The 22,066-nt window shown below is 41.2% G+C and overlaps 1 protein-coding gene across 1 annotated transcript; it reads right to left on the reverse strand.

Moving 5' to 3' along the window:
- Positions 1 to 6,544: 6,544 nt before the first annotated feature.
- On the reverse strand, positions 6,545 to 21,969 carry CIAO2A (cytosolic iron-sulfur assembly component 2A). The gene is made up of 5 exons (XM_082837734.1): positions 21,723 to 21,969; positions 17,539 to 17,703; positions 12,573 to 12,622; positions 10,290 to 10,335; positions 6,545 to 9,534 (listed from the first exon to the last, which is right to left on the reverse strand). Exons 1-5 carry the CDS (start codon positions 21,844 to 21,846, stop codon positions 9,437 to 9,439), a joined length of 483 nt encoding a protein of 160 aa, XP_082693860.1. The 5' UTR covers positions 21,847 to 21,969; the 3' UTR covers positions 6,545 to 9,436.
- Positions 21,970 to 22,066: the final 97 nt, after the last annotated feature.

The raw sequence follows: 22,066 nt of genomic DNA on the forward strand, positions 1-22,066 counted from the left end.
AACCAACAAGGGATTAATCTCCAAAATATACAAACAACTTATCCAGCTGTATATCAAAAAAACAAACAACCCAATAAAAAAATGGGCAGGGAACTTCCCTGGTGGACCAGTGGGTAAGACTCCACGCTTCCAATGCAGGGGGCCTGGGTCCGATCCCTGGTCAAGGAACTAGATCCCAAATGCATGCTGTAACTAAGACCTGGTGCAACCAAAATAAATAAATAAATAATTTTTTAAAAAATGGGCAGAAGATCTAAATAGACATTTCTCCAAAGAAGATACACAGATGGCTAAAAAGCATATGACAAGATGCTCAACATAGTTAATTATTAAGAAAATGCAAATCAAAACTACAATGAGTTACCACCTCACAGCAGTCAGAATGGCCATTGTTAAAAAGTCTACAAATAACAAATGCTGCAGAGGGTGTGGAGAAAAGGGAACCCTCTTACGCTGTTGGTGGGAATGTAAGTTGGTGCAGCCACTATGGAAGACCGTATGGAATATCCTCAGAAAACTAAAATAGAACTACCGTATGATCCAGCAATCCCACTCCTGGGCATATATCCAGAGAAAACCATAATTCAAAAAGCTGCATGCACCCCAATGTTCATTGCAGCACTATTTACAATAGCCAAGACATGGAAGCAACCTAAATGCCCATCAACAGAGGAATGGATAAAGAAGATATGGTACACATATACAATGGAATATTACTCAGCCATAAAAGAGAATGAAATAACACCATTTGCAGCAACATTGATGGACCTAGAGATTATCATACTAAGTGAAGTAAGTCAGACAAAGACAACTATCATATGATATCACTTATATGTGGGCTCTAAAGAAAATTATACAAATGAACTTATTTACAAAACAGAAACAGACTTCGAAAACAAACTTATGGTTACCAAAGGGGAAATGTTAGGGGGAGGGATAAATTAGGAGTTTAGGATTAACATATACACACTACTATATATAAAATATGTAATCAACAAGGACCAACTGTATAGCACAAGGAACTCTACTCAATATTCTGTAATAACCCATATGAGAAAAGAATCTGAAAAAGAATGGATATATGTGTATGTATAACTGAATCACTTTGCCGTACACCTGAAACTAACACAACATTGTAAATCAAATATACTCCAATATAAAATAAAATAATTAAATTTTACAAAAGAAAAAATTTTGCTAAGAGTAATCATCACTAATGTGGAGACATATGAAGATGTAAATATCCTTCAGAAAAGGATGAAAATGACAAAATGAATAGAATCATATCTTGATTTTTATGTCCTATTTTTTTTTTTACCAGTTCCTTGTCAATCTACCCAGCCCCTATTTTAGTCTACAAAATATTTAAGGAAGCTAGAAAGTTTCACATTCTATTCTATCTTTCAATTCATTTTAATCAGTGCGGAGAAATGACTTGCCTGAATCAAACGCTGACTATTGGTCAACCTTAATTGGAAACCAGGCCACTTTCCATATATCCTAACCACATAGCCTTGACTCTGATTCTCCCAGGCTATGTGAGTGTGAACAGGTCACTCAGCATCTCCTGGCCTCCATTTTCTTACCTAGAAAATCAGATAGTAGGATTAGGTTAACACAGAGTTGGCCCCCATGATCCCCGATAGTAGCCATGTATTCCACTTGGAGAAATGAAGGTTCAGCAAAGCTCTGCAACTTGGTAAGATTCACCCTTTGAGGCAACCTTGAGCTTGGCACACGTATTCATTTCATATTCTGACTCATCTGAACAGACCTTACCTTAATGTAGCCAAGGAACACAATGTGACAGCTTCGGGAATCCAGCAACAAGGAAACTCAGCTGATGTGAGGTAGTTTAGTTCAATTAGCTTAATCAGAACAACAGCAACGACAAAGACCTAAGAACCATAACATCCTTTAAAAAAAAGAGAACTAATAAGCTTTCCTAAAGGGTCATAATCATTTTTAATTCTGCAAGAATCAACGGATTAGTGACCTCGGACCAAGCTCAACATTAATCACTCCTGTGGTTGTTAATGATGTAAATGAAACCTTGGAAGCTCCAGAAAGCCAGCATCCACTGTGGTAGGTGGAAAGTTAAAACCAGAAGGTGCCTTAGAGATTATCTAACGCCTTATTTAATAGAAGGAAGAAGGAGGCCAAAAGAGGGGAAGTGACTTTTACCCAAGTTTACACGTGTTCAGGGAGGGGCCAGGATTAAAGTTCAGGCCTCCTGACCCCTAGGCCGGTGGGCATTCCTCGTAGGAAATGCCAAAGACCGAGGTCCTTGGTAAAGCTGAATACCCTCATTATGACCAAGGTGAGCCTGAAATAATTCAACAAGAAAACACTGTGGGAGATAAAGGGAGCATCTAAAGAAGATAGGAAATATTAGAAAACACATTCATGACAACCAAGAATATGAACAGTGTGCTACAGAACTAGCCCCCAGGAGTTTGGAGAAAATCAAAGGAAACTTCCCCAAAGGGGAAAATACATTTTATTTTATTTATCTCCCACCTTAATATATATATATATATTCAGACTTCCCTGGTGCGCAGTGGTTAAGAATCCACCTGCCAATGCAGGAGACACGGGTTTGAGCCCTGGTCCAGAAGATCCCACGTGTCACAGAGCAAGTAAGCAGAAATTGAAACAAGATGTAGAGAACAAACGTATGGACACCAAGCGGGGAAAGTGGCGGGGGTGGTGGTGGTGTGATGAATTGGGAGATTGGGATTGACATGTATACACTGATGTGTATAAAATGGATGACTAATAAGAAAACAAAAATGCAAACCATATATGGTTTTTATACAATTTAAATAAAAACTCTGATTTGTAAAGGAAGATTATACAGCTTTTGAGGACATGGGTTGGAATACTTTTTAAATGTAATTAATCTAAAATAAGCCAGGCAGAGGGAGACAAATACTGCATAGAATCACTTATATGTGAAATCTTAAAAAAAAAAAAAAAAGTCGAAGGCTAGAAACAGAGCAGAAAAGTGGTTGCCAGGGCAGGGTGGGGGGGCGGAAATAAGGAGAGGTTGGTAACAGGGTACAAAGTTTCAGTTATAAGATGAATAAGGTCTGAGGATCTAACGAAAAACATGGCGACTGTAGTGATAACACTGTATTGTATAATTGAAATTTGCTGAAAGAGTAGAACTTAAATGTTCTAACCTCCCCCCCAAAAAGGATAAATATGTGAGGTGATGGATGTGTTAATTAATGAGATGGGTGGGATCCTTTCACAATGTACACATACATCAAATCACCACGATGTACATTTTAAACGTCTTGTAATTTTATGTCAATTATACCTCAATAAAGCTGAAATAATAGGTCAAAAAATAATAATACCCAATATTAATTAGTGCAGGACAGGGACACAAACCCCCATTCTTGGTGAGATATTAATTGGTACAATTTCTTCAGAAGGCAATTCAGCAACCAATATGTGTCAGAAGTGTCAAAATTACCATAACCTTTGGCATCGTTAATTCCACATCCGAGAGAGGCTTCTGCGATAATCACCCGTCAGAACAAAGGCGCAGACTGCAATGCCCCCAGTGTGATGCAGTCCAGTCAGAGTGGTGGTGAGTGTGCCCTGAGGGCGCCCTTAGGCAGATCCCTGGTGGGGGCAGAGAACACCCAGGACAGCTGACATCAGGGCTCTTCAAGAAGTCTTGCTCTTCAACGACCAACTGGAAACCTGGAAGCCCGCGCTTTGCTGCCATCTAGTGGTTCCGAAGTAACAGCACCCAGCCAGGGAGGAAAGTTGCTGCCTCCAAGCACCAAGGGGCTTTCTCTTCTTTTTTTGTGGCCTGCGGGATCTTAATTCCCCAACCAGGAATTGAACCCGGGCCACGGTAGTGAAAGTGTCAAGTCCTAACCACTGGAAAACCAGGGAATTCTCTCTCTCCTCTATTTTTATTTAACAAACACTAATAAAGCATTTACTATGTTTCAGGCATTGTGCTCAGCACTTATAAGCATTCCTTCTTAATCTTCATACCAGTCCTATGAAATATCATCCTCATTTTACAGATGAGGGAACTAAGGTACAGAGAGGTTAGGTAACTTGGCCAAGGTCATACGGTGGCTAAGTTCTCGATTAGAACGAGGTGGCATGTTGGCAGCAGGGCCTGTCCTCTGAACCACCTCCATTGTGAGGCTCAAAGGTCTGTGTGATACTAATAGCCCTTAGAGAGAACTTTATAGCCCACACAGCAACTGCTATCCTCCCCCTTCCCCTAGCTCATCTCTCCCAAACAAGTTCACACAGGGACTCAGTTCACCTCTGCCCTATAGGCAGCCTAACCTGAGTCAAAGACAACCACTGGCCCAGGCGAGATCCAGTGGGTTTTTTAACATTTTAATTATAAAATATTTTATATATTAAAAAGATGTAAAAAATAACAGATACTCAGCACCCACCTGCAGCTTAAAAAAATAGAGTTGTTTCTAGTAGTGCTGCGTCAGTGATAAGGTTCATCCCTCACGGTTCACTGGCTTGTTTTCTGTCGTTGTATTAACACATGAGGGACACCAACCGGGCTATGAATGCAAGGCCTCTATTACAGCAATCCTTCCCCTTCCTAATAGAGAGTCCTCCCCTAATTACAGTTAACTGTATCCTGCTCCTGCTGGAGACATCAGCAGTTTGGGTCACATGGCAGTTGCTCCACAGTGGAGCTGAGAAAGCTTCTGATTACTTAACTAGATAGTGACTCCCAACCAAGGCTGTGAACCCCTGGGCTCTGAGGAGTTCTTAAAGGAATGGGAGCCCAAGGGCTCAGCTAGCATGATTTAGAGACCAGGATTATTTACTCCTTAGCAAATCCATGAAAGTGCTGGAATCACTCGCAAAGTTTCATGTGAGTGTCTCTTTCCTCTAGGGAAAGGGTCCATTCCATATCTTTTATAAGATTTTTAAAGAGGTCTGAGACCTTCCAAAAAGGTTAAGAATCATCCCTACAGATCAGGAGCTGGCAAATGACCCACAGGCCAAATCCAGCCCAATGCTTGCTTTTGTACAACCCACAAGCTAAGGATGGTTTTTATATTTTTAAGTGGTTGAAAAAAATCAAAAGAAGAATATTTCACTACATAAAAATTTAAAGAAATTCAAATCTGTGTCCATAAATAAATGTTTGTTGGAACACAGCTATGCTCACTTACATATTGTCATGGCTGCTTTTTGTGCTATAAAAGCAGGGTTGAATAGTTGCAACAGAGATGCAATGCTTGAAATTTTACTATCTGGCCCTTCTCTGAAAAAATTTGCTGACCCTGCCAGCAAACACATTTTGTGAATTTATGGACCTCTATTTTTCACTTGTATGTAGATGCTGTTACGGTTGATAAAGTACAAACTCATTTAAATATAATATTAATGTAGTGGACATTAGTCATCAGACTACCTTAACGCTCTTGATGTATTTGAGCAATTCCTACCATGTGAGTCTTGCTGGGAGATAGACGGACTCCTCATACAGGCCAGATACTCCTTTCTCCTCCCTCCCTGGCAGCCAGGACATGGACATGGGACTTGGGATCAGTCCATTAGAGACCCCATCTAGGACTTTGCAGCTGGAGTGAGTCACACAAAATAGCAGGGATAGAAGAGATATCATTCTGACAGTAGCAGCGAGTACAGCAGTTATAGCTAACTTTGAAGAGCAGCAGGGCCAGCAGGATGGGGGTGCCTGCAGCAGTGACACATTTCTGGTTGTACCATCACTGGTTTCCTCACCAGACAGTCCCTTAAGGGATGATTTTGTCTTTGGTTCTGGTTGACTAGCCTCCATGTCTGCCTGGCTAGGACAAGCTCAGACACTAGACGGGACAGCCTGCATCACTCACTGCCTGCAGGGAAGAGGGGGCTGAATGCAGAGGTTGGTAAGCATGAACTGAAGGAAGACAGACAATGGCTGATCCATCTTTGTATCCTTAGCACCTAAGACAGTGCCTGATACTTAAAAAGTGCTAAGTATCTGTTGGTGAGAACACCAGTGAGTAAGTGCTTGAGTTGGTAAGAGCATACACTAGGGATCTCTGACTTCAATCGACTCCAGCCACCTGAAACTGGCAATGAGACTTTCATGTATCAGGGTTTCATTAGAAGATATAAAGACAGCCCTACTCTTTAAGCCCTAGATAAGGCTCCAGGGATGAGAAACGGTCAGTACTTGGGGGTCAATGTGTATTTGGCCCTGGTCTGTGAGCCTCAGAGCCCACTCAGATGATGCTTGTCGTATCTTGTAGAGGCAGACAGCTGGTCAAAAAGCATTTGTGTGTGCACGTGTGCACTGGGTGGGAGAATTCGGGACAGGGTGTTTACCAGGTACTATTAGCTCTTGCCCTGGATGGCAGACTTCCATGAAGCGGGAAACTTAGTGCTGGTCCTAAGGACCTTTCCAGTGGATTTGTAATTTAGAAAGAAGTGATTACCATGATGACTAAAAATCAGCAATATTTTATTACTTCTGGATCTATTTATGTATGCTGGATAACCAACTTTTAAAGATCTGGGAAGAAAGAGAGGAGCCAATGAGAGCTTTCAAAGCAAAAGATTAAGAATCGACAGTGACATTGCCACAAAGCTGGTGCTCTGATGCCACAATGTTAGTGGTTTTTCTCAAGAGAGGAAGATCACGGGGATGAAGCTCTGCTGGGGTATTCCCACAGCGCAGAGCCTCAGCAGAAGCCAAGAAGGTGTGGGGTTTTTTTTTAATTTATTTATTTTTAATTTATTTATTTTTGGCTGTGTTGGGTCTTCGTTGCTGCGCGCGGGCTTTCTCTAGTTGGGGCAAGCGGGGGCTTCTCTTCGTTGTGGTGCGTGGGCTTCTCATTGTGGTGGCTTCTCTTGTTGTGGAGCACGGGCTCTGGGTGCGTGGGCTTCAGTAGTTGTGGCACGTTGGCTCAGCAGTTGTGGCACGCGGGCTCTAGAGTGCAGGCTCAGTAGTTGTGGCGTACGGGCTCAGTTGCTCCGCGGCATGTGGGATCTTCCCGGACCAGGGCTCGAACCCATGTCCCCTGCATTGGCAGGAGGATTCTTAACCACTGCGCCACCAGGGAAGTCCCCAAGATGGTTTTAATAGGACTTCTACAACCAGTATGTTGCGTAAGAATTAATTTTATTTTTGTCCCCCACTAATCCTTCGAAACTTTGTTGAGAAGGCATGATCCTCCTCTGCCCATGGGTGCAGACTTGGGCAGACACATGATTTCTGTCAGATTAAGTCGTCTTGTCACTTTTAACCATACACTCTCATTACACTGAATTATCTAGTCACATCTAATAGTTAGAACTACAAACTTGGCATCAACTCTTTCCTAACTTGAGCTTGCTTCAGGCTTGAAACCTCCAGCGGAGGCATGGGATGGGGTCCTCTGCTCTCTCCTCTTTCCCCCTCTTCAACTTCGCCACTGCGGGAGCTGAGGGAGGGAGGAGCACCAGAGATGGGACAGTTCTTACGTAGCTGCTTGGCTTCGTGCTCTCTCTGCCTGATGATTAGAGCTGGCTCTTTCTCTTAGGTTGGCACTTTCGTACGCTTACCAGGCGTTCCTGCTGTGCCCCCTGACCCTGGCAGAAGCATCTCCATCCTGGCTGCTCACTTGCCGTCTTCTCTCCTCAGTCCCTGGGCACCAGGCAGTACACCTCCAGACCCTTTCTCTGAGGTCTCCTTGGCCCTGCTGATGGCTGTTGAGCAATGTCAAATATGACCCCACAGCATGGTCCACGAGAAACACTTGTGCATCCCAGGGCTCTGTCATCAAGGTAGTTAGCCTTGCCTTTCTCTCACCCTCTAGATTTCCTGGGCAGGAGTCAGGCCCCAGCCTTCAGCCCACTTCTGCTTGCTTTCTCAGGCCTGAGTCAGGCACCACTTTTCTGGGTCTCTCAACTGCAGAGGACACATTTCCAAACTCTCTGAGTTGTCCCCTTGAAATTCCCCTCAGCAGATAGTGGTAGAAGGTGTCATTTCCTCACCCTTCCACCAACATGGGGGTTGGAACTCAGCATAGCAACAGCTTTAACCAAGGAAATCTCTTCATCAATCTTCCTACCAAATCCTCTCTGTTCTCTCAAAACTCATATTCTTGAAGTGGATAAAGGGGTTCAAGAGCCATGGAACAAGTTCTCATGTTTTCCCCTTAGAATCCTCAATTAAATTTGAGGCAGAAGAGTTCTATGCTAATACCTGTGTATTAGTTACTTATTGCTGCATGGCAAATTACACCAAAACTTAGTGCTGTAAATAATAAACATTTATTATCACTCACAGCTTCTCTGCATCAGGAATTAGGGAGTGGCTTCTGGCTCAGGGTCTAGTGAGGTTCCAGTCAAGATGTCAGCCTGACTGAGGCTTCACAATGGCTTCCAACGTGGTTCCCTCACATGGTATGCAAGTTGGTGCTCGTTGTTGGTGGAAGGCCTCAATTCCTCTCCATGTGGAATTGTCCACAGGGCTGTCTGAGTGTTCTTAGGACATGGCAGCTGGATTCCTGCAGAACGAGCAACTCAAGTGATCACAAGGTGAAAGCGGTAACATCTCTTATGATCTAGCCTCAGAAATCACACACTGTCACCTCTGATTCTTTTTTAGTCATGGCAACCAGTTCTGGTTCAATATGGAAGGAAACTACAAGGGCACGAATATCAGGAATCAAGGATCATTGGGTGGGGGGGGCACCTCGGAAGCTTCCTAACATACCCTGTTACACTTCAAATGACCACTGTCCCCTAAAACAAACTGAACAAGGTACAAATAAAGAAGAACCCATTGACTTAGATTGTTTAATCAAAATTTCTTTGGGGACTTCTTGATCTTCAAAATTATATATGTCACCTGGCCCTCTTCACATTTGTTCCTTATCTATAAATGGGTCCAGGACTCTTCTTGAAGGAAGTCAGGGCCCAGGCCTGATATTAAGGGTTCTTTTTGGTTCTCCTATCTCTGATTCTACATAATAATCAGAAAATAAAGCTTTGGAAATATCTTTTAGTGCTAACATTTACACTAAAATTTACAATTAAATAAAAACATTCTAAGGTGTATACAAGAATCATCTCTGTTTTATTTATTTACAGAGTAATGATTTAAACTGAATACATTTGGGCACAGTAGATATTTGACATGAAAAGCAGTTGTATCAGAATGGGCATCAGAAAAATAGCAACTCATCTGACACATAATTACTAGAAAATATTTTTCTGTCGATCATTTAAGTGTTACAAATCCTGAGAATGTTAAACACTGAACAAACTAGGTACTACCTTATAATTAAATCTTGCTTGGAAATCATCCTTTAAAAAAATGCACTGAGGTACAAATCACCTACATATTAAACATGAGTCTTTTACATTTTACAAAGAGTTTAAACAAATATATCAAATGATTCCAGTTCAGTGGCTCTTAAAACAGCTATTAGTCAGGTTCAAGGACACACTGTTCCACGATTTCCCGTAAGTTGGGATTCTCCATCGCAGCTGCCACTCGTTCTTTGTCATTTATCTGCTTGTTGACTACAAAACACACAGGCAAAAGTTAGCAGGACTATGTCAATACACAGCAGCAGACAGTAATTTTATTAGCTTGTTAAAACAGAATTTAACACCTTGAGAACTTAACGCAGGTTTTGGCTAGTTATTCATTAGTTTCGAAGGGGAGACTTAAAGAGAAAAAAATCCCCTGTAATCCCACTTTTGCTTTTCCTAAATCCCACCTCTGTTATTTTTAAGCGGCTGCCACTTTATTTCTCTCCGTAGGCTAGAGATCCTTTATACAAAAATGCTTCTCTACTCCCATTTTAATACATTAACCCAGGAAGGCAACACCTACCCCAAGATTCCCTAAAGCTTTACTTGCTGGACCTTTGATTTCAATTTCAAGTACACAGCTCTCTATCCTGCCACCAAAGAGAAGAATCAAGCTCTCTTTAGAGCTTATAATTCAAAGTTCCTAGAGCTGGATATTCCTCACAGATGTGTGGCCACTGGCCTAAACCAGTCAATATCCACAGGGCTTAACTCTAGTTACACTTCAAATGACCACTGTCCCCTAAAACAAGCTGAACAAAGTACAAGTAAAGAAGAACCCATTAATTTAGATTGTTTAATCAAAATTTCTTTGATTAAGGAAAAACTTAGGAAAAGCTAAGAGCTGATTTTGTTCTTTTTTGCAAATGACCCAACAGATACTTGGCTGGCAGAATAACGTAATACCCAAGATAAAGTACTATATGAAGCTGTTCTCTAATAATGGTTCAAAATTCACTTACTATCTTCCTCCGTTGAGTGGGTTCCTTCAGAAATGTAGATTTCCAACTAGGAAAAAAATACATTAAAAGCAAAACATTTAGAGCATTCTAAGATGAGTGAGGTGGAATGTACAATGGACTCAAGAGTCTAGGGATGAAAGCCCAAATCCTGTTTCCATCAACAAAGACTTGGGACAAATCTTCACATTCTTCTCTAAAATGAGGGCTGAAGTTAGTAGGATTTTTTATTTTGGTCATATGGGGAAGGCCCGCGGCGGGTATTCCCATTCATTATTTTTTAATGAACACAAACCTACAATTTTATACAAGTGAGATCTCATACATGTTTTACTCAACAATATATATCCCCTGCACTCTACCTCTTCCTCCCAAATCAGTATCTAAACTTTCTCCCTGCCCCACCCCACAAGAAAGCCACATTAATAATCTAGTGTTGGGGCTTCCCTGGTGGCACAGTGGTTGAGAGTCTGCCTGCCGATGCAGGGGACGCGGGTTCGTGCCCTGGTGCGGGAAGATTCCACATGCCGCGGAGCAGCTGGGCCCGAGAGCCATGGCCGCTGAGCCTGCGCGTCCGGAGCCTGTGCTCCGCAACGGGAGAGGCCACAACAGTGAGAAGCCCGCATACCGCAAAAAAAAAAAAAAAAAAAAAAAAATCTAGTGTACTTTCTTCCATATTTTTCTCTATACCCACATAATTTAAGATTTCACACACATACACATTACATACATACACACACACACACACACACACACACACACACCCAGGCTAGAAGTTTCTTTTTATTGTGTACTTTACAAAAATGGGATCACAATATATAGTTTTCAGTATCCTCCTTTTCTCATCTACTATTATCTTGATAAATTTATTCTCAAGTACAATACTGGTTAAGCTATCTCTCCTGGTCCTGCTGCACTCACTCGCTTAAACTAGCTAACCTCCAAGAACCAGAGCTTTTGAGACAAACCCACAAAATTATTGCAAATCTTGTGGTAAATAAATCATGCTATATGATAAAGATATGTCTATTTTTCAGGGAACATTGGAGCATGTGATCTAATTTGCATATACTTATTTACTACTGAGATAAATGTTTTTCATGAGGGGGAAAAATCATAGCCTATTATGGCTCTAAGAGACCCTAGAGACCATTTAGTCCAGTCTTCTTTAAAAGACAAAACACCTTATACATTCCCCCAGTGGCATAACACTAACTCTTATTCTAAACAACAAAGGAAGTGGTATAAAATCACTCTATACTCATTTACTTTGGCTTAAAATTATGCACGACTCATTATTCTGAAAAATGGTAAATAAAGGGGAAGAGTCAAGCATTTACCTTGCTATTCCTATGCAAACTATACCTCAGGGTAACCAAACAGTTGGTTTGGTCCACAGAAGATTCTAAATTTGAGAGGTTTCTTGTGGCCCTTTTTAAGTGGTTCTTAATTGGTTTTAAATTTTTGGATGAATATTGTCACCCGTCAGGGAAATGCAAATCAAAACCACAGTTAGATATCACTTCACACATTCTAGTGATGGCTATAATGAAAAAAAGAGATAATCATGATAAGCATTGGCAAGGATGTGCCGAAATCAGAACCCTCATAGGCTGCTGGTGGGAATGTAAAAGGGTGAAGTGGCTATGGAAAACAGTCTGGAAGTTCCTCAAAAGGTTAAACGTCGAGTTACCATAGAATCCAGGAAGAAAAGAAATGGAAAACATATGCCCTCGGTGGAAAAGAAATGAAAACACATGTCCACACAAACACTTGCACACAAAGGTTCATAGCAACATTATTCATAAAAGACAAAAAGTGGAAACAACCCAAATGTCTACCAAATTATAAAACAAATAAATACAATGCGATATCTACACAAAAGAACAGTACAAGGCAAGGCAAAGAATGAAATACTGATACATGTTATGACATGAATGAATTCTGAAAATATTATTCTAAGTGAAAGATGCCAGTCTTAAAAGACCACAAATTATATGATTCCATTTAAATGAAATACCCAGAATAGGCAAATCTACAGAGACAAAAGTGGTTGCCTAGGGATGGGAGAGGGTTTAGGAGAAATGGGGAATGACTGCTAATTGGTATGGGTTTTTTTACTGGGATGATGAAAATGTTCCAAAATTGATAGTAGCGATGGCTGCATAATTTTGTGAATATACCAAAAAACATTAAATTCTATACTTTAAATAGGTGGTTGTACGATATGTGAATCAAATCTCAACAAAGCTATTATAAAACAACAACAAAAAACACATTCCTTACCTTATGTTTAAACGGTAAACACCGCTGAAGTTTAACTCTTAAGCACAGCCCTGCGGAGGAAAAAAAAAAAGCCCCAATTATCTCTTCTTATTGGTTCTTGAAAAAGCATACAGCTGTGTCTAGGTGTCTCTATACAAAACAGTAGCTGAAAAGAGCTTAGGCTCAATCCAATGTACGCCTCCGTTGAGCCTGGCACCTTTACCTAGCAACTTTAATATTGATACATCTTACGAATTCCTCATGATAATCCAGTGAGCTCGGTATTGTCAATCCCATTCTACAAATTATGAAACCAAGGTCACAGTGTAACTTACCCAAGATCAAAGAGCTAGTAAAATGACAGAGTTGGGACTGGAACCCGAAACCACTGCAAAACGCAGGTCATTTCTGCTGTATCAATTTGCCTTCCATCAAAGGCCAATTCACTCATTAAACTTTATTGAATGCCTGCAACAGGTCAGGCCACACAAAAACTTAAAACCGGGGCGTCCCTGGTGGCGCAGTGGATGTGAATCCACCTGCCAATGCAGGGGACACGGGTTTGTGTCCCAGTCCGGGAAGATCCCACATGTCGCGGAGCGGCTGAGCCCGTGAGCCATGGCCGTTGAGCCTGCGCATCAGGAGCCTGCGCTCCGCAACGGGAGAGGCCACAACAGTGCGAGGCCCGCGTACCGCAAAAATACAAAAAAACTTAAAACCAAGTAAGAGCCACTTAAAAAGCACCACAAGCGGCCTTCCCTGGTGGCGCAGTGGTTGAGAATCTGCCTGCCGATGCAGGGGACACGGGTTCGAGCCCTGGTCTGGGAAGATCCCACATGCCGCGGAGCAACTGGGGCCGTGAGCCACAGCTACTGAGCCTGCGCGTCTGGAGCCCGTGCTCCGCAACAAGAGAGGCCGCGACAGTGAGAGGCCCGCGCACCGCGATGAAGAGTGGCCCCCGCTCGCCGCAACTAGAGAAAGCCCTCACACAGAAACGAAGACCCAACACAGCCTAAATAAATAAATTTATTAAAAAAAAAAAAAAAGGACCACAAGCAATCTCTCAAATTTGGAATCCTCTGTGCCTGCAGGGTACAAATAGAGTTGTTTCCCTAAAACAAGCTCCTCTGAAGTTCAGTTTATCACCCCAATACCAAGTCACAGTTCAATATTTTTTTTTTCCAGTTGAGACTTCCAAGAGAAATTAAAAGTCAGCTTGGAACAGAGCCTCAGTGCCAATGTTTCACTTCTCCCCCACCATAAAATATGGCATACAATTTTAACTAAGTCTACACCTCTAGACAGAGAAGATAAACCAAGCTGCTCTTATTATGAGGAAAAAGTGTCTCAGTAATGAGTTTTTGAAAAATAGGGTCAGAATGAATCTCTAGTTCCCTGGCTTTGCAGGTTTTTATTTAAAGCAATTTATTTCCTCTCCCAACTAATATCAATACATAAGGGCTTGTTACGTTATAAGGAACATTTTCTTAGTATTTTGGTTTGATTAAAAATAAACAACAATAACAAAACCCCAAACATAACACAGCCAAACGTAATTGTTAGACTACCTCTCTTTTGGGGAGGTATGAAATTAATTTGCTTGTGGTTTTCTAAAGTACCACTAGGTTTTCTAACAGAATCATCTGAAAAATTCCAGAGAAGGAAAAAGAATTAAATGAGCTACAATGAGATTGGGCCTACCTTAGAGTCTACAACACAGTAATTCCATAATAAATATTAGGGAATTCTAAAGAAAATATATAATTTCCTTAAGAAGGGTCTCCCTTAAAAAAAAAAGAAGGGTCTCCCTTTAGAGTATCTATCTGCCTTAAAGCTTATGTGGAGGGTTGTCCTTCCTCTGCTCCCCCATTGTCTCCTTAATTTGTTTCTTGAGCATCCTCATGTGTTCTAGTCACTGTTGGTAGGTATTTTACCCAGAAATAATAACTGTTTTACAATTCACAAAGCACTTTCTTGAATATCAGTATCCTCAAGATAGGCAGTATAGCATAACTGAGACAGGTAATTTGGGTTCAAAAGTGGCTCCACTACACACTAGCTGTGTGACGCCAGGCAAGTTACTTAACCTCTCTGAACTTCAGTTTCCTTATCTGTTATACAAGTATTATAATAGTGCCACTATATATAAGGTTGTTACGCACGAGGAGTAAATATAGTCATGCTTAAAACAGTAGTTGATGCATAATAAGTATCCAGTAAATGTTAGCTATTACTATTTTATCATTTTCATTTTACAGCCAGGAACCAAGATGAGTGATTTGTTCCACATCACATAGCTAATATGTGGCAGAGCTGGAAGCTAAATCTAGACTCCAAATCCTATGCCCTTCGTATCCTGCCTTCAGCCATTCTTGTTTAAGTCAACAGAAAAGATTATCAAGTGGTTTTTCTGCCCTACCCAATCCCCCGCTTTGAGTCTTCCTTGTCTTTGGAATGATATACCAGGGTAACTGAGTAGGTGACAACCTAAGCAGTCAGGGTGGAACTCTGACTCAGATGCCTTTCTCTGCTTAGTACTACCTGCTCATAGGAAATGCCTCCTAATGCATCAGCCAGAAAGAGGACTCCCTTCATCGAGTTTTCCAGTCATGTTGCTTGAACACGATTACTATGATACACTACCATACGACCTTCTCAAAAGCCAATGGTCTTAAACGAAACCCATATCAAAAGGGCCAAAAAAGTGACAAAACTCTGTCAAAAGGTGTAGAGATCTGAAATTCAACCATAATCTAATCTTGACACCTTTACAGTTATTTTTATTTCATGTGCTCTCTCAATCTTTGTCCACGTAAACACCGTTTTTTAAAATAACTGCAATCATAACGCAAATTCAATTTATCATTCAAGCTTTTTCATCCACTCTCACACAGATACTTTGATTCCTTGATTATATTCATCATTTTCAATAGAAATAAGAAACGCCATTATTTTTATATCATTTCAGTATTAATCGATACTATAGTTTCTTCCAGGATTTATTATCATAAATTTACTATATATGTTTTGTACATGCTACTATTTTCTCCTAGGGAATTATTTCCTTAATTCCTCGGTCAAAGAGTATGAACTTTTTTTTTGGCTATACCACGCGGCTTGCGGGATCTTAGTTCCCTGACCAGTGATTGAACCCGTGCCCTTGGCAGTGAAAGTGCAGAGTCCTAATCACTGGACCACCAGGGAATTCCCTGTGACTTGCTAATATTTACCCAGAGACTTAAAAATATTTCTACCATATGACCCAATAATTCCACTTACAGAAATTTATCCTGAAGTAATAACTAGAGATAAATAAAAATATTTATGTGTAAAGCTGTTCATCATAGTATTATTTATAATTGTAGGAGGCTAGAAGTAGTCTAAATGGTTACAAAAATGATGACCATATAATTATATGACCATATAGTTGACCATATAATTAAACAATAATATTTAAGGAGAACTAAAAAACATTTCTCATCTACTTCATGCTTTCTATTACCTAACCCTTACAACTCAGTAGTTACCCTTACTATCAGTATTTTACAGATAAGGAAATAGGCTCGGAAAGGTTAAGTAACTTGCCCAAGACCAAAGAGTGACAGAGCTGACAGAGCTGGAATTTAAGCCTAGAGCACACATTCTAATGACAACTTTTAAAAATTTTCTTCTTTATACTTTTGTAGAATTTCAAAATTATTGCCAACAAACATGTTACTTTTATAATTTAAGAAACACAATATAAATATTACTTTTTGAAATCTGTTTTCGATATCTGTTGATTCAGAAACTGTCCAATGACGAAAAATATGTATTCAAGAATGCTTTTTTTAGTATTGGAATTTTATAACCACAATAGTATCTATGGATTCACAGACCATCTAGTCCCTCAAGATGTGCCCCATATGCTGGAAACCACTACTTGAGGGATCCCAGGTCCAACAAGTGAGAAAAGAAAGACAACTCACAACAATAGTAGAAACAATAATAAAATATTTACCTTCCCAATCCTTTTTATAAATTTGTCTATTTTTAAATAGGTAATATAGTCTCAATGTTCAAAAGCTTAAAAATATAAAAAGTTATAAAGTCTCCCTACCACCCTATCCCCCATCTGACCAGTTCCCACCATCACTAATGCCCACACCCATCTTAGATATTCATTTCTTATGTTTTCTTTATGGATATGCAATCAAATATAAATGTATATTTTTGCTCTTTACACAAATGTAGCAATATTATACTTGCTTTTATTTCCAAACAGTATGTCATAGAGATCTTTCCATATTAGTATATGGAGAGCTTCTTCATTCTTTTTTATAGCTGCATAGTATTCCACTGTTAATAAACACCATCACTGATTATTTAATTGGTTCCCTACTGATCAAGATCTGGTTTGAAATAAACTTTCTTTACCTTCTTTTTAACAAAGTATACATTCAAAGATATCTATTGTATATCTCACAGCTAACTAATCCAAAATATTGGGAATGCAACCTCTCAAAAAGAAAACTACCTGAAAAAATACCCTCCCACCAGGACTTCTGCCCATGTTACATAGAAGCCAAGAGAGCAGCTAAAAGGAGAAGATGGTAAGGACAGCAGTGCTAGTCTGACAACATCCATTCCGATCTCCAGAACTGAGGAGAGGAGCTGGCCCACACTCAGGCTCCATTAATTGTAGAGAAGCAGCATGGTATAGCTAAAGGAAAAACACACTTAAAGTCAGGAGACCTGGAATTGAGCCTCAGCTTCATCATTTCCTGCCTACATGATGCTGAGCAAGTCCCTTAAACTCTCTGAGCCTCAGGTTCCTCATCTGTAAAATGAAGATAATATTGACCCTCTCATACGCTAATTGTTGAGAACTACAGAAGATATTCTGTAAACCATAAAGTATGATACATGATGCTAATTGTTACTGCGGGTCAGTATCAGCTAGAATAATTCAGAATTAATATATAAATATCTTTATCTAAAACCTTACCAATAAGAGTCGCCAAAGAGCAATGAGGTACTGTTGGCGTGAACCTGATAATAACCAAATAGTCTTCTTCATTTATCTCCTGAACCTCCACACAACTTTCCGTTACCACTTCCAGTTCTTCTAAAGTATTGGGTTTCTCTGGGTCCCGGATAGTTCGAATCAAATCTAAAGAAACATCAGAGAAAAGGTTTTATGTTAAAACATGAATATTCTAAATACAAACAATTTTGCCAGTCCTAATCTAAACACTGACTTCTTTCTGTTTGAGCAAATACTACAGCCACTCCCCAGGTTTCTGACAGAAATTTCCACTACTAGTGTCCTTTTGAGAAAACTATTTTCTTGGATTATTACTACCTCATGTCCAGTTTCTTGGATCCAACCTTGCAGAGAGAATACATGAATGGGGAAAGTGTCATAGAAGTTCAAGGGAAAAAATAACTTAGTTTGGGAGAATGCAGTATCGGGATTTATGGAAATGGAATCTGAATCAAGCCTTTAAAAATGGGTAACATTTTGGGGAATTCCCTGGCGGTCCAGTGGTTAGGACTCCACGCTTCCACTGCAGGGGCCCAGGTTTGATCCTTGATCAGGGAACTAAGATCCTGCAGGCCACACTGCGCAGCCAAAAAAAAAACCCACAAAAAACAAAAACAAAAAAATGGGTAACATTTCAATATTTGCCATTTAAGGTGAAGGAAAGTAAAGAACAAGTTTAGTTTGCACGGAACTCAGCATAAGGGAAGAAGTTATTAAGAGTTTAGGCCAGCCCATTAAGGCTCTTTTAGAGTTAGCAACAGGCAACAGGATGTCCTCAAGAGGTTCTGAACAAGGGAGTGACATGGACAGCACTACACTGTCAGCTAGTAGACTCAGAACTAAAGAGCAGAGCCAGGGATACCAGCTGAAAAAGCTGGGCCTAAAACAGGGACATGACCATAGCAATAGAGAGGAGGGGAAAGACGAAGAAGTAATTTCAGAGGCAGAATCAACAGAATCTGACAACTATTTGGATGTAGAAGACAAGGAAAGGGAGAAAAGGAAGATGACTAAGATTGTAAATCTAAGCGCCTGTGAGAACAAAGATAGAATTAAAAAAAAAAGATGAGAGAACAAAGGAAGAAATTTGGGTGGGGGCTGAGATAAACAGGTTAAATCTTATATATAATCATTCTGAGGTGCTTAAGGGGCAAACCAATGGAACATTCCAGCAAACACTGAATTATGCCATAAGGTTTAAGAGAACCAAGGCTGGAGTGGCTGTTGAACTCATGGCATTCACAAAGAACAATGAGTAGAACCATAGTTTTCAACCTTGGCTGAACAATGGAATCACTAGGAATGTTTCAAAACAAAAACAAAAACTGGTGTCTGAGCCCTACCAGGGATTCTGATTTAATTGATTCACAGTATGACCTGGGCATTGAGACTTAAAAAAATTCTTCAGGCTGTTCTTATGTGCAGTCCAGTTGGAGAATCACAAATGTAAAGGGAAAGAGAACCAAGTATGGATCTGTAGGAAGCACCAAATTTGGGGATCAATAGGAGGAAGAAAAGCAAAACGCAGCATAAAAGGAAAGAGGGGATGGTTAACAACATCAAATGCTGCAGAAAAGGGCCTTCCCTGGTGGCACAGTGGTTAAGAATCCACCTGCCGATGCAGGGGACACAGGTTCGATTCCTAGTCTGGGAAGATGCCACATGCTGTGGAGCAACTAAACCCGTGCACCACAACTACTGAGCCTGCGCTCTAGAGCCCGCGAGCCGCAACTACTCAGCCCATGTGCCACAACTACTGAAGCCCGTGCACCTAGAGCCTATGCTCTGCAACAAGAGAAGCCACCGCAATGAGAAGCCCGCGCACCACAACGAAGAGCTGCCCCCGCTCACCACAACTAGAGAATGCCCGCGTGCAGCAACGAAGACCCAACACAGCCAAAACTAAATTTAAAAAAAAATGCTGCAGAAAAATGCAGGTTAACGAAAGCTAAAGCTGGTCTCAGAAGGTCACCTGTAAGAAAGCACTTTCGGTAGAGAGGTAAAGGCAGAGGCCAGCTTGCAAAAGGGGAAGTGAGAAGGAACTGCAAATGTAATCCTAGGGCTTTGACAGGGAAGGAGGGAAGAGCAAAAAAAGGACAGTGCGTTTAGAAAAAGCTAGAACAATGACAAGGATAAGGGAAACTTGAGTATGTTTTATAGCCCAAGGGGAAGGAAAAAAAAATAGAGGAAGAGCCACTGAAATTTCAAGGAGGGGAGTGGAGGAGGCTGGTAAACTAAGCAGAAAGGAATGAGACCAAAGATGTGGGAGGCTGGGTTCGAGGTGGAGAGGAAAAGGTTTCCTTCTTACCCTGAGGTTGTAGAAAAAGATGGAAAAGGAGAATGATAAGAGAAATAGTGAGGTAGAAAAAAGCAGAGGGAGTTCACATGCGACAGGCTTGATGTTCTCAAGCCTGAGGTTTTGTTCTATTACTCACAGCACCCCTGTAATCAGAAATCCAGCTGGGAAAAACAAATCAATCAAACTCTATCTTCTCCCCAGCAACTCCTGAGCTTATCACTTGATTAGAAACAGAATTTGAAAAGGGAAGCAGGAAAAAGAGGCTTCACAAGGCTGTGAAACACGGGGCTCAGGGAAACAGGTTTTTTTGAAAAGGAATTTTTTCCCTTTCATCCTAGGCCTTTTCCCTGTAAGGCTCATATATACAAGCTGCATTATATTGTTCATATGTTAAATAACTCTGAAATTAAACCTCACGCCTTATTTAACTTCTCTCCTTTTCTAGTGATTTGCATTTATTTTTTTAGAAAGAAAGCAATGTTGCTCTCCTCACATTGCTCCCTTGACTTAAATTCTTCTACTGGCTCTGCACTGATATTAAATTCTTCATTTATATTTAAACCTTCAGGATCCAGTTCCAACCTGCTATGTAAAACAATTTTTGACCATACCTCCCTCCACCTTTAACCACAAACCCTACCTGTACAATGAAGATGCTTCCAGGGGTTGAATAGAGAATATAAGTGTGTGTGCGTATATGTATATTATATATTATACATATATAACTCACTGTGTGTGTATTTTTTTTTTGCACTCCAGTCTTGGGTGTGTTAAAGAACTATATGTTCAAGGCCGGGCTCTTGGGGACCTCTGCTTTACTGCTTTGTGGAGATCATTCCACTCACACTTGTCACCTGACTGGGTTTAAGTCCTGCCCCTAGCAAGAGGTAAACCAGATTAACTCCGAAGGTCTTTAACATCCCTGGCTTCTTTCTACGGGTCTATAATCCTTACCTGCATTATCTGTATTCTTGTGGTTATACTTTTACCCTAAGTCAGCAGGAATCTTTGAACACTCGTTAGATCCAGTCGTTTTAGTTTTCAAAAACAATACTAATAAGTCCAAAAAAGGCAAGTCATAAAGCAATTATGAAGTGATGAAAAGCGCACTAAGTTTGGAATCAGAAGACAAGAGCTTTGGTTTTTGCTGTTTCTTTACTGGCAGAGTGGCCTCCAGGTAGTTGTTTAACCACTCTACACCTTTATTTCCTCATCTGTACGATGAAGATGGTTCCAGGGGTTGAATAGAGAATATGTGTGTGTGCATATATATAATATACATTATACATATATATAACTCAATGTGTGTGTATTCCTTTTTGCACACCAGGCTTGGGTGCGTTAAAGAACGATAAGTTCAAGGCCGGGCTCTTGGGGACCTCTGCCTACGGCCTCTGCAGCAGAAGAGGATGGCTGTGACCTTGGACCAGTCCCCAACTCGGCAGTCAGCCAGCAGTACCCTCGGCGGCGGAAGAAGTGTGTGTCCAGGGGCTAGGAAGGAAGGAGGTTCAAGTAGGGCAATCAGGCCAGTTTTGCTTCCTAACCAAACACCCTAGACGCTTGCTCTGCCCATAAGTCTTGAGATAGCCACTAGAACGTGGGGGAAGACAAGGGAAATGAAGCGTTTGAGACCTCCAGGCTCGGCCTGCCCCGGGTTTAGCAAGAGCCTGGGTCCTAGAAAGACCCACATGCCCGTGTGACTTAGGACTCCGGAGAAAAAGCTTCCTACGCTCCCGGACGAGATCTGGCAAAAACTCGAGTCTCCACTCTTAACCCTCAGGTGAGGCCCTCGTTACCCCCGCCTCCACGTATACCACCAAATGCTGCCCTGGGTAAAATTAATTACCATAAACTTCTAGCGCTTTCTCTTCCATGATCCGGGGCTGCCGGGCAGCTCCCCGCTCAAAGAGGCCCGACAGCCACAGGACTCTGCTCAGCGTCCAGGAGAGCAGTCCGGACACTCGCTCCATCCTTACGCTCCGCCATCCCTGGCGACTGTCCCACCCGAGCCACCGTCTCTCAGCAGCGAGCCTCGCGACTTATCAACTTCCTGGTCTTCAAACGGGCCAAGAGAAGCCTAAAGGTCCGGGGCAGAGAATAGGCGGGACCGGACGGAGTATCGCGAAGGACCTAGGTAAGGGAGCCACGAGAACTACAAGCCCCAGCATGCTTTGCTCAGTTTCGGCGGAA

The sequence above is a fragment of the Leucopleurus acutus genome, assembly GCF_964270905.1.
Source record: "Leucopleurus acutus genome assembly, chromosome: 1".
NCBI classification, from domain to species: domain Eukaryota; kingdom Metazoa; phylum Chordata; class Mammalia; order Artiodactyla; family Delphinidae; genus Leucopleurus; species Leucopleurus acutus.